The following is a 13,502-nucleotide window of genomic DNA, read 5'->3' on the forward strand; positions in this document are numbered from 1 at the left end:
TCAGTGGTGAGGCTGAGGCAGGCTGCAATACATGCAGGAGGAAGCAGACAAGACAGAGAGAGAGAGAAAGCAAGCAGAGAGAGTGGTTAGTAGAGTGGTTCCCAAACTTGGGGTCGGGCCCCATGTTGGTCCCCTGAGAAAGAATATATGTTTTAATATGACCATCTCCACATGGCCCATCTTCCCTATAGGCCTACATTAAAATGCTATCAACATGCAAACAATACAGTTTTAAAATGTCATACGTCTCCTTTAATATCTGCCATTTCTCTTATCTCGATCACTCAATGGAGTTTAGAATTTATCCATTGCCCACTTTTTTTTACCAATACATCACGGATATTAATACAGAATTGTAAGTAATATTTAATAAATCATGTGAATGTAATAATATGACCATCTGTGTGTGTCACGCCCTGACCATAGAGAGCTGTTTATTCTCTGTTGGTTGGGGCGTGATAGTGACTAGGGTGGGTCATCTAGGTGATTAATGGTTTATGTTTGCCTGGTTTGGTACCCAATCAGAGACAGCTGTTTATCATTGTCTCTGATTGGGGATCATATTTAGGCAGCCATTTCCTCATTGTGCTTTGTGGGATCTTGTCTACGGATAGTTGCCTGTGTGCACACCAGTAGCATCACAATTTGTTTGTGCTTGTTTGGTGAGTTTCGATTAATTAAAATATGTGGAACTCTACGCGTCTTGGTCCAATCATTATGACGAACGTGACAGTGTGCTCCATTGATGTCTGTTTGTTCAATGCTTGATTAGTAATGCCTAGGAATACGAATGTGAACACTATGTCATTTGAGAAAATAGATATCTATGTCAAATCAAATCAAAGAGTATTGGTCATGTACACAGTTTAGCATATGTTATAGTGGTGCATCGAAATGCTTCCGTTACTAGCTCCTAATGATGCAGTCAAATGTCAAAACAATTCAAATGTAAAGAAAAATCAAGAAATCAAAAAATGTCAGAAATCCAATTAACCCAAATAGCACTTTAACAGTAATCCAAATGCAATCTATAAGTATCTACACCAGATAAATTTACACAAGAAACTAAGAATGATATGTACAGCAGTAGATATTAGTGTGCAAAGTCAAGAATCCAGTATATAAATATGTGGTGTCTAAAAACGGTGTGAAATACAACATGCAGTAGTATAAATATTAAAATGATCAATGTCAGTGAGTGTTCATCACCTGGTAGTTAAGACGTGAAGTGGTGGCTGTTCAACAGTCTGATGGCCTGGTAATAGAAGCTGTTCAACCGTCGTATGCCTTCCTTACATTGCGTTGCAGTGCGTTCTGAGTAGTCCAAACGCTGGCTTTATCCAACGTATCCGTCAAACTGTATGTGTAGAAGGCTTTACAGAAATGGCAGCAAAAGGTGAATGTTGAACTTTTGTTGCACACATCCAGATGATGCTGCGTCCCATTTTGCGCAATGACACTAGGTGTGATGGAGGCATTAGCCCTGTCCACTGCTGCCGCTCTGCAGTGAGGTATTCTTGGGGGCAAGGCCTGCAGGTAACTTGGACTTGGTTGCGCTCTCTTGCTCAGACGTTGCATGCATCAACCAATGGTTGTGTGCCAGGTCATGGACTCTGGCATCAACTGACAGATTGTTATATATGTGGTTAGCTGATACTTAAAATACCTATTCAGGCGCTGTAATATCTGGCAGGTGTCAGAAACCCCTGGGCAGAGGAATGCACCCCTTATTTGACCGGAGAGGTGCCAGCGGGAGCACACTGTATGTCCCAATAATATCTAATTTAACGTGAAGTGTAGGCCTAACCTCGTTCACTAACCAACTTTCCACAAATCTAAAAGCATTGGAATGGTGGAGGCGTGGGCAAGTAGCAGTTTCCACCATATTTCCTATACCATACATTTCCTTTCAAATCAGTGAACAAGTGCACACATTGTGAGGAATGACATACTTCGGACATAGACCCTAGGTAGCGAGTCCATTAGGCTATTACAGCGCTTTCTGTAATAGACGGGACTGGAAAGTGAAAGCTATTGGAGTCAGTGACGGAAGTTAAGTATATTGTCATGCTGGCCAAGCAGGGAGATTGATAGATAAACAAGCCCGGCTAGTTATTATAGGCTTATTATAGCTAGAAAATAAAGGGATTTATTTCAGTAAGAAACACTACAACGCATGAACATTTTACTGCTGTATGGAAAACGCAACAACGCAGCCAGAGTGGTGGGAGTGGCACCTTTTTGTGAATATGAACCAAGAATGGTAGCCTACATACAAATGGTAGGTAACATAATAGGCTACTGTATAGTCTAGCCGAAGTTCAGTTGACTCACAGAATTATAAATACCATAACTCACTGGGAACTGACTTCAATTCAACGAAGTAAAACACATATTTCAGATATGGAAATATCTTAAAGTTAACCTACCACCATCAATTTGTTTTCAGTTTGGACATTGGTTTGATATTCGGAGTTTGCTTGTCAATGTCCTTGGATGGTTAGTGATTTGCCTCGAATCTGATGATAATAGAGTAAGGTACAGCCTTTGTTTTGTCCGTTCCGTTTTAAAAAGTGACTTTAGATTGGGCCATATTATGCACACGCAGCTAAGGGACCGTCTTAAAAGTTCAATTAGCAGAACCTGGTGTTAACAGAAAATACTTTTTTTGCCGCAGTTAAATAATATTGAGATCTCAAGCCACCTTTGTTTTTTCCACACAACAATTACATTTTTAAATTGTATGTTTATTTTTCATGAATTGCAAAAATGAGAGTTCCAAAAATATAAATAGAACTATGATCGTTTTCTCGAACGCAGCCTACGCAGCCTACTTGCATAACCTACAGAGCTAAAATCACTTGTAGCAAAATCCCTTTCATAAAAGAGGTAAAGGAATCACTGAATCTTTAAAAGTGGTTAACACCGCACGCCTTTAGATCTGTAGCTCAAATAGAAAGGAAGGTATTAAAAAAGTTTGAACTATCACAAGAAATATGCCTATAAAATCAGGGAAGAGGTGAACTGTAAATATCATTAATGTAACATGGATGAGGGGAGTCAGTCACTTCACATTGTGGTTTTCCATCTCCATTTCACCTGGATAGGATGCTTTTGAAAAGTATCCCTGTAAATGGGTCAAATATAGCACTAGAGTTAACTAATAAAAATGTTGGGCCCTTCAGCAACTGAGGGCCCAATGCAGTGTGTGCAGGGCCATTACCAGAGTTTGAGTTTTAGTGAGGTCAGGAAAGTTGAAGCTTGTTTACTCTATACAACAACAAAAAAACTGCTGTAGGTTCATTCCCCTTAGTGGAACTACAAACACACAGCCTATTAGCTATACAATTATAATGATATACACCTGAAAGGACGGAAATATAATACATTATTAACTCTGACATGTAGCATCAGCGACGAAACTAAGACGTATGACATTTTTAAACAGTATTGTTTGTATGTTGATAGCATGTTAATGTTGGCCTATAGGGAAGATAGGCCATGTGGGATGTTCATATTGAAACATATCTTATTTAAGTTCCTAACTATTGCAGAAACGTTAAAGGGCTCTGTCTAGTATTACTTAGCCAGCTAGAAAGATAAAGTAAGATGCCAGGAGAATGCTACCTGCCCAAATGCATAGTGTCAACTAAAGTTTGGTGAAGGAGGAATAATGGTCTGGGGCTGTGTTTCATGGTTCAGGCTAGGCCCCTTAGTTTCAGTGAAGGGTAATCTTAACGCTACAGCATACAATGACATTGTAGACGATTCTGTGCTTTCAACTTTGTGGCAAGTTTGGGGAAGGTCCTTTCATCTTTCAGCATGATAATGCCCTGGTGCTCAAAGCGAGGTCCATACAGAAATGGTTTGTTGAGATCACTGTGGAAGAACTTGACTGGCCTGCACAGAGCCCTGACCTTAACCCCATCGAACACCTTTGGGATGAATTGGAACACCGACTGCGAGCCAGGCCTAATCGCCCAACATCAGTGCCTGACCTCACTAATGCTCTTGTGTCTGAATGGAAGCAAGTCCTCACAGCAATGTTCCAACATCTAGTGGAAAGTCTTCCCAGAAGAGAGGAGGCTGTTATTGCAGAAAAGGGGGGACCAACTCCTTATTAATGCCCATGATTTTGGAATGAGATGTTCGACGAGCAGGTGCCCACATACTTTTGGTCATTTGGTGTATGTGTGTAGGTGTAAGTGTGTGTGTGTGTGTGTGTGTGTGTGTGTGTGTGTGTGTGTGTGTGTGTGTGTGTGTGTGTGTGTGTGTGTGGCTGTTGCTAACTGAATTGTATGCTTTAGTCAGAGTTTAATTTTAGAAATTACGGGGGTGTAAATTGGAGCCATCAATCAAAGCAGACATTTATATGTACAGGACTTCTGAGCGCAATGTTGGCAAGCAAAATACACTTCTCAAAATCAAGACACCAGGCTGATTGGATATTGAAATGGACTCTGGAAATTACCGATTATTTCTTTAAAACTTAATCTAATTTTAATGACATCATGGTGTGACACACACACACATCTACAGAATGGAGTGGACTTGAGTCGGTCATGATCATGTGATGAGGTAGCCCCGCCTGCGAACTTCAAAACCAGTGTCTGCCTACATCCTAAAAGGGAATTACATATTGGTCTAACAGTCTAGGATGTTGGTTGCTCCTGTAGGAGATCTAGGTTCATATCCTGTGTTACACGTACAATGTATTCTGAAATTATTCAGACCCATTTACTTTTTCCACATTTTGTGACATTTTTTTTGTTTTTTCCCCTCGTCAATCTACACACAATACCCCATGATGACAAAGCAAAAACAGGTTTGTAGACATTTTTGCAAATGTATGAAATAAACTGAAATATCACATTTACAGTACTCAGACCCTTTACTCAGTACTTTGTTAAAGCACCTTTGGCAGTGATTACAGCCTCGAGTCTTCTTGGGTATGACGCTACAAGCTTGACAGACCTGTATTTAGGGAGTTTCTGAGTTTCTGATTTCTCTTCTTTGCCCCGTTCATCTTTCCCTCGATCCTGACTAGTCTCCCAGTCCCTGCAGCTGAAAAACATCCCCACAGCATGATGCTACCACCACCATGCTTCATCATAGGGATGGTGCCAGGTTTCCTCCAGACGTGACGCTTGGCATTCAGGCCAAAGAGTTCAATATTGGTTCCATCAGATCAAATAATCTTTTTTCTCATGTTCTGAGAGCCTTTAGGTGCCTTTTGGCAAACTCTAAGCAAGCTGTCATGTGCCTTTTACTGAGGAGTAAAAGGCCTGATTGGTGGAGTGCTGCAGAGATGGTTGTCCTTCTGGAAGGTTCTCCCGTCTCCACAGAGGAACTCTAGAGCTTTGTCAGTGTGACCATTGGGTCACCTCCCTGACCAAGGCCCTTCTCCCCCGATTGCTCAGTTTGGCCGGGTGGCCAGCTCTAGGAAGAGTCTTGGTGGTTCCAAACTTCTTCAATTTAAGAATGATGGAGGCCACTGTGTTCTCGGGGACCTTCAATGCTGCAGAAATGTTTTGGTACTCTTCCCCTCTCCGACACAATCCTGTCTCGGAGCTCTACAGACAATTCCTTCAACCTCATGGTTTGGATTCTGCTCTGACATGCACTGTCAGCTGTGAGATTTGATATAGACAGGTGTGTCTTTCCAAATCATGTCCAATCATTTAAATTTACCACAGGTGTACTCCAATCAAGTTGTAGAAACATCTCAAGGATGATCAATGGAAACAGAATGAGCTCAATTTTGAGTCTCAGCAAAGGGTCTGAATACTGATGTAAATTAGTTTTTTCTGTTTGAAATAATTAATACATCTTCTAAAATTTCAAAAAAACTTGTTTAACTTTGTCATTATGGAGTATTGTGTGTAGATTGATTGGAATATGTTTCCATTGAATCCATTTTAGAATAAGGCTGTAACATAACACGATGTGGAAAAAGTCCAGGGGTATGAATACTTTCCCAATTCACTGTATATTCACATGTTTATAATATAAAACCTAATGCAATTGCTTCATGTAAATGATTTCAGTGATATTTTTACAAGCAAGGACTTGATAAGCTACTGAAACATTTTAGCAGTCTTTGAAACCATATTGGTTTAATGGCCATCAGAATGAGTAAGAAAATCGGATTTAATGAACAGAATCGCATGAATCAATTAATAATGTGCAATTTCACAGTTGAAGGACATAACTGCCTCTGAAGCCACGCTGGCAAATATATTAAGTCAATATAAGCAGCTGTGTGTGTTTTCACGTTTGGCTCTCATCTATCTGTCTGTATGCCTCGCATGGTTCCAAACCAAAAATGTAATTATTAGAACGATGGCTCATGTAATCAGAAGAGTCAAATATTTCTGAATACCCACAGCTGGTGGAATCATTTTTATAAACATTTGTCTTTGAAATTTGATAGTGTAATACTCTCTTACGGACCAAATGAGCCAAGTGAAGGAGACAGAAAATGAAGCTTTAGCGAGTCTGTAGTCTTTCTTATGAAGTTTATTTATTTGCCATTCCTCCCCTCTCTCGGTGTCTGATCCTCTTGAATACACTAGCTGTGTGTTGACCATGGCTGTGTGCCAGGGCAGAATAGAATGTTCTCTCCATCCAGTCCTTGGTTACAATAGCTTCTCAGGAATAATTGATTCTCGGAATCCATCACCTTCCCGTTAGAAAACAAAAGTTTGGAACTGTGGAGTTTTTTTTGCAACATTTCTGTTTTATCCTCATTTATCATTATGAAATGACATGATTTTGACCTTAAACTTCCATGAAAATGGTTTGCCATCCACTTTCCCCTCTCCATTCCCTAGGTGACTAGTGTCAGTTTCCCCCAGGTTGGAACATCTTATTGCAGGTCTGAAGTTTTTTTTTGCTGAGATCATCAGTGTGACAGGGGCACATTATTTAAAATCAGCTGTGTGGGTGTCTGTGGGCTCTCTTCTCTGTCCAAGACCATTTTACCTTTTTGAGGGTGTGTTTGTGCATGCAGTGGCACACTGTCAGTGGTGGAAAAAGTACCCAATTGTCATACTTGAGTAAAAGTAAAGATGTCTCATTAGAAAATTACTCAAGGAGGTCTCTCGAGTGGTACAGTGTTGCAGTGTCACTACAGCCTGGGGTTTGATCCCAGGCTGTGTGATTACCGGCTGTGGCTGGGAGTCCCATAAGGCAGCGCACAATTGGCCCAGTGTCATCCGGGTTAGGGGAGGGTTGCAGGGGGTGGGGCTTTACTTGGCTCATCATGCTCTAGCGACTCCTTGTGGCGGACCGGGCGCCTCCAGGCTGACTTCAGTCATCAGTTAAATGTGTAACCTCCGACACATTGGTGCAGCTAGCTTCCCGGGTAATCGAGCAGGTGTTAAGAAGCACCACTTGGCGGGTCATGTTTCGGAGGATGCATGACTCAACCTTCGCCTCTCCCGAGCCAGTTGGGGAGTTGCAGCGATGAGACAAGATTATAATCACGAAATTGGGGAGTAAGAAAAAAAAAAATATATATATATATATATATATATATATATATATACGAAAAGTGGGTAAGAAATGATATATATATATATAAATATATATATACACAATACAAAAGTTTTTTCCCCTTCATTTGACCATTTTCTACATTGTAGGATAATAGTGAATACATCAAAACTATGAAATAACACATATGGAATCATGTAGTAACAAAAAAAGTGTTAAACAAATCAAAATATATATTATATTTAAGATTCTTCAAAGTAGCCACTTGATGACAGCTTTGCACACTTGGCATTCTCTTGGCATTCTCTCCACCAGCTTCATGATGTAGTCACCTGGAGTGCTTTTCCAACAGTCTTGAAGTTATTTATACATATGCTGAGCACTTGCCGGCTGCATTTCCTTCATTCTGTGGTCCAACTCATCCCAAACCATCTCAATTGGGTTGAGATCGGGTGATTGTGGAGGACAGGTCAACTGATGCAGCACTCCATCACTCTCTTTCTTGGTCAAATAGCCCTTACACAGCCTGGAGGTGTGTTTTGGGTCGTTGTATTGTTGAAAAACAAATAACAGTTCCACTAAGTGCAAACCAGATGGGGTGGTGTATTGCTGCAGAATGCTGTGGTAGCCATGCTGGTTAAGTGTGCCTAAATCACCAACAGTGTCACCAGCAAAGCAGCCCCACACATCACATCTCCTCCTCCATGCTTCACGGCGGGAACCACACATGCGGAGATCAACCGTTCACCTATTCTGCGTCTCACAAAGACATGCCGGTTCGAACCAAAAATCTCAAATTTTCGGACCACAGGACAGATTTCCACTGATTTCTTGTGTTTCTTGGCCAAAGCAAGTCTCTTCTTATTATTGGATTCCTTTAGTACTGGTTTCTTTGCAGCAATTCGGCCATGAAGGCCTGATTCACGCAGTCTCCTCTGAACAGTTGATGTTGAGATGTATCTGTTACTTGAACTCTGTGAAGCATTTATTTGGGCTGTAAGCTGATGTGCAGTTAATTGCCAATGTCTGAGACTGGTAAATCTACAGAACGTATCCTCTGCAGTAGAGGTAACCCTGGGTCTTCCATTCCTGTGACGGACCTCATGAGAGCCAGTTTCTTCATAGCGCTTGATGGTTTTTGTGACTGCACTTGAGGAAACTTTCAAAGTTCTTGAAATGTCTTAAAGTAATGATGGACTGTCATTTCTCTTTGCTTATTTGAGCTGTTCTTGCCATAATATAGACTTGGTCTTTTACCAAATAGGGCTATCTTCTGTATACCAACCTTACCTTGTCACAACGCAACTGATTGGCTTAAATGGATTAAGAAGGAAAGAAATTCCATAAATTAACTTTTAACAAGGCACACCTGTTAATTGAAATGCATTCCAGGTGACCTCCTCATGAAGCTGGTTGAGAGAATGCCAAGAGTGTGCAAAGCTGTCATCAAGGCAAAAGGTGTGGTATGTGGTATTATTCCATATGTGTTATTTCATAGTTTTGATGTCTTCACTATTGTAGAATATTTGTGGAAAAAAGTACAAATAAACAAAAATCATGGAATGAGTTGGTGTGTCCAAACATTTGACTGGTACTGTATATAAAATGTTTTTTTTAGAAGGATTCAGGAGCCTGTGCTCAGTGAGTGTAGACAGCCTGCTGCCACTCTACCAATCGTCAGATGGGCCCCCTACCTCCTCTCCTCCCCCATGGGGGTAACTGGGGGGCCCTGCTTTGTTTGGGTAACTGATTAATAATAAATTAAACTGCATAATAAATAAATGTAACTGGCCAATTGTGTGAGTCAGTGGCTGGGCTAAAACCCATAGGGGCCCAATAGTTTATTACTGTTTTTTTTTATCTAACCACAGGAGCCAACTCGCAATGTTCAAAATACACCAGAGAGAATAATATATATATATATTTAAAACTAAGCCCAAGGCCTATGATTTCTTAATCCGGTCCGGAACACGGTACAATCGGTCTGTATTTTCGCTGTTGACTACTGCCAGACCAGAGGTCCGAGATGTCTCGCAATGGCACTCACCTGGATCGGTAAAGTATGAGTAGATCAAGATAAATCCAAATAATATTTAGCATGAGCCATGTGTCTGTAACTACTGTGGATAATGCTAAGACTGTTGTATACTTACACCTCTCTCTTTCCCTCTCTCTGTCTGTCTTTCTCTCTCACACACACAGAATATTCTTGGCATCTCTGTCTTTTCTCTCATGCTGCTACCTCTGGTGTTGTCTTGTGACAGCAACAGGACTATGAGAGAGATCGCTGAGGACTACGAGACTGTCATCTACCCGCTTCTTCAGAACCTTGTAAGTACCATGACGGACAAGGGGTTTTCCTGTTGCCATGGAGATCTCAGAATTGACTTTAAAATGGAGCTCTCTGCTTTCACTCATAGGAGAACAACATCACGGAATCGTTAAAAGTGGTTAATAAAACCTGCACGGAGAAGGAAATCGCTGAATGTGAGAAGGATAAAGTGAGTATTTACAATATTATGAACAAACTTCTTTCCAGTGGTGTAAAGTACTTAAGTAAAAATACTTTAAAGCACTACTTAAGTAGTTTTCTGGAGTACCTGTACTTTACTATTTCTATTTTGGACTACTTCTACTTTACTATATTCTTTAAGAAAATATTGTAATTTTTACTCCATACATTTTCCTTGACACCCAAAAGTACTAGACACATTTTGAATGCTTAGCAGGACAGGAGAATTGTCCAATTCACGCAATAATCAACAGAACATTCCTGGTCATCCCTACTGCCTCTGATCTGGTGGACTTACTAAATAGACATGCATCCTTTGTAAATTATGTCTGAATGTTGGCGTGTGCCCCTGGCTATCCATAAATTTAAAAAACAAGAATGTAATGATGTACGCTGAGAGTCGGGAAGCAAGTTCAGGGAGTGCTTCAATAAATAAATTAAACAAACACGTAACACAAACAACAGACCCAGGAACAGAAACATTGACAACTGGGGAAGAAGCCAAAGGGAGTGACTTATAAAGGGCAGGTAATCAAGGAGGTTATGGAGTCCAGGTGAGTGTCATTATGCGCAGATGCGCGTAACGATGGTGACAGGTGTGCGACATAACGAGCAGCCTGGTGACCTAGAGGCCGGAGAGGGAGCACACATGACAAAGAAATTGGTGCGTCTGGTTTGCTTAATATAAGGAATTTTGAAATTATTTATACTTTTGGTGCTTAAGTATATTTTAGCAATTAAATGTACTTCTGATATTTAAGTATGTTTTAAACCAAATACTTGTAGACTTTTACTGGGTGAATTTCACTTTTACTGGAGTCATTTTCTATTAAAGTATCTTCATTTTTTCACCACTGCTTCCTTCCATCTTTTCATCCCTCGCTCCTTTTCTCATCTTTCACCTGTCCAAAGATCAACCCCAGGGCAATGGTCCTGCTATTTTAGATTAGGAACTGCATCACCAGAGTAGACAACCAACACAGAACGTTGACTTGAATGGGAATGTCCACTGTAGTCCATCTAATTCTCCAGATGACTCTGATCATTGTTTTGTAGGAGAGACAGTTCATCCACAACATGCTGTGTAGCCATACCAGACTAATCAGGCTCTATAAGCTAGAGAGGCTCAAGAGAGACATCCTGTGCTCACTGGGCCGCCACTGTCCTAGAAAACAGGTGAGATCCATTCATTAGTAGTTAGCCAACTACACTACATGTACAGTACGTCTTTCTTACAATTGTTGAGATACTCTTTTTATACCTAATCGCTGTATTATTACTGCCCATAGATATTGATTGACCATATTATTATTATTATTGAGTTGTCAATGTTCCCTTTTCTCAACATCCAGAGGAGTTCACAAGGACAGAGCGCACACCATCAGAATAGAAAGAAGTCAGGAGGAGAAAGGGAGGAGGAAAACAAGAAAACTGAGGAGAACAGAGGGACCACGGAGGAAGGAGGGGAGAGGGTGGACAGTGGGAAACAGCAGAGACCAGATAAAGGGGAGGGAAGGAGGAGCACAGAGGCGATGGAGCGGAGGAGGAGACGGTGTGGACAGAAGGTGTTTGTGGACAGCTTGAACGGGTGCTACATGTCCCTGGCTGAAAGATATGGAGGCCTGACATGAGAGGAGAGATGTGGCCCGGAGCTAACCGCACCAAGAACCAACAAACTTACTGTAAAGTGTATAGTTACTGTAAAGAAAACAATGATACCATATGTCCTGTAAAGTAGTATCGTCTTGCCAGACACTTACTTAGAATAAAAGTGTCTGCTAAATATTAATCCTATTATAATAGACAAAGGCGAAAATCTCTGTGGTACCTAACAAAGTGTGAGGTGTTCTGTTGCGATGATGAAACTAGTGTCGTAATGATAAGTCTGTGGCACAGTGCAATTATGCTAAAGCAAACAAACAAAGATGATTGATTGCTTGTGTACAAATGAAGTACACTTTTGAGTAGAGAGACTTGTAGCTCATGATGTCCCTCTTTCTGCTGCAGTGAGTGGTATTGGGCAGTGAGCCTGGCCTCAGGTGTGTGACAGAGTTGCGTTATTATTATAGAATGGCAGTTTGAAAGCCTATTACGCCAAGGATGTTTGCTTTCAAGTCGGTGTCTTAACTGAAATCCACATAGGGCTACTAAAAACCTTCCCCAAAAGCTTCCTGTGAAATTCAACCAACGCCTTTCGCACAAGCCCTTATTTGATTTATGAAACTCATCTTGACCTGATTTCAATCTTTGTAGAGTAGTTTTCCAAGCATAAGGCACCATGATATCCTATGTTGTCTTATTGTAACTGTAGCATTGGTTTTAGTACTATTTATTGAGTTGGATGCATTCACATGCTTTGAACTCGTTAAGAAAGCTGCGTCAAACCAGAAACTGAAAGAATAGCTATCATGCTTAAACAAATGATAGTCTTCAAAAACAATACGAATAGATTGCTTTTCATAAATAATGTTTTGTTGCATTTAACTGTTGAAAATGCCGTTAGAGGTCATTTCCTTAATAGGTGAATTCAGCATGTGGGAGAAGTGGTAGCTCAGGGATCATAGACGAGTTTCCCACTAGTAATTGCGAGTTGGAAGGGCATTCCAGGGGATTTTTCCCAGTCGTATAGTCCTATGTACGAATTTATGAGGTCTTATATAAAGAGCTTCAAAATAAAAAACAAAACAACCAATACATCATGAGTAGCTTAGCTAAAGTAAAGGTCAACTAATAGAGGTCAAGTCTTTGAGTGCATGTATCCTCCAAAGATGGAGAGGGGCTACTCTAGAGGGCTACTCTGGGAAACAGCCTAAGTCATGTAGCTACTGGACTTCTCCCTCACAATGTATGGCACCCACTTGGGTGAACCCCCAGCAGGTCTAGGCATCAGTCGTCCTCATTATGAGCCCTTTGCCTCAGCACTCCAATTCCTCTCAAGTGTGAGGTGACTCTTCAATTGATGTTTTCAAACTCCAAAGATCAGGAACCAGCAGCCAGGTGAAACAAAGAAGCTGGTACAATGTGCATCATTCAAACAAAAACAATGTGCCAAGCCAAAAAGAGTGGACCTGCCAGTCCATCTTCAAATCTGTGGGTTAAAACCCCCATGGATATGCAATAAAACTCAATGTTATAAAAAAAACAGCTGATAAAAAATATATATTTAAAACACTTACAAATGATGAAATATGTTCATATTTACAGGATCTCTCTGCTTAGGTTGCTACTGGGGCGCTATGGAAACTATAGAACTAATAATAAGCCCATTTGGGCTGGTCACCAAATGGTGTATGACATGGAAAACAAAAAGAAAACAAACAGATATCAGGCTGATTGTGTTATCCATGTGCTGTATGCTATGTGTTATACTCTACCAAGGACTGTAAATATATTTTTATATTCAACTGCAAATACCTTTTATGGTGTATTCCTTCTTTAAAGACCAACTAACCCGCAACTTAAGGGACACCTACAACCAGTCTGCTGTTTTTCC

The 13,502-nt window shown here is 40.7% G+C and overlaps 1 protein-coding gene across 2 annotated transcripts; it reads left to right on the top strand.

The window, feature by feature from the left end:
* The first annotated feature begins 2,019 nt into the window (after positions 1–2,019).
* LOC139420665 (uncharacterized) lies at positions 2,020–13,420 on the top strand. 2 transcript variants are annotated; one of them, XM_071170879.1, is made up of 5 exons: positions 2,020–2,281; positions 9,700–9,828; positions 9,918–9,998; positions 11,066–11,185; positions 11,362–13,420. In XM_071170879.1, exons 1-5 carry the CDS (start codon positions 2,177–2,179, stop codon positions 11,638–11,640), a joined length of 714 nt encoding a protein of 237 aa, XP_071026980.1. In that variant the 5' UTR covers positions 2,020–2,176; the 3' UTR covers positions 11,641–13,420. The 2 variants fall into 2 exon arrangements, with proteins under 2 accessions (XP_071026980.1, XP_071026981.1); XM_071170880.1 differs by having other exon boundaries at positions 2,034–2,281; positions 9,762–9,828.
* The last annotated feature ends 82 nt before the right edge of the window (positions 13,421–13,502 follow it).

This window comes from Oncorhynchus clarkii, chromosome 11 (assembly GCF_045791955.1).
Source record: "Oncorhynchus clarkii lewisi isolate Uvic-CL-2024 chromosome 11, UVic_Ocla_1.0, whole genome shotgun sequence".
Classification (NCBI taxonomy): Eukaryota; Metazoa; Chordata; class Actinopteri; order Salmoniformes; family Salmonidae; genus Oncorhynchus; species Oncorhynchus clarkii.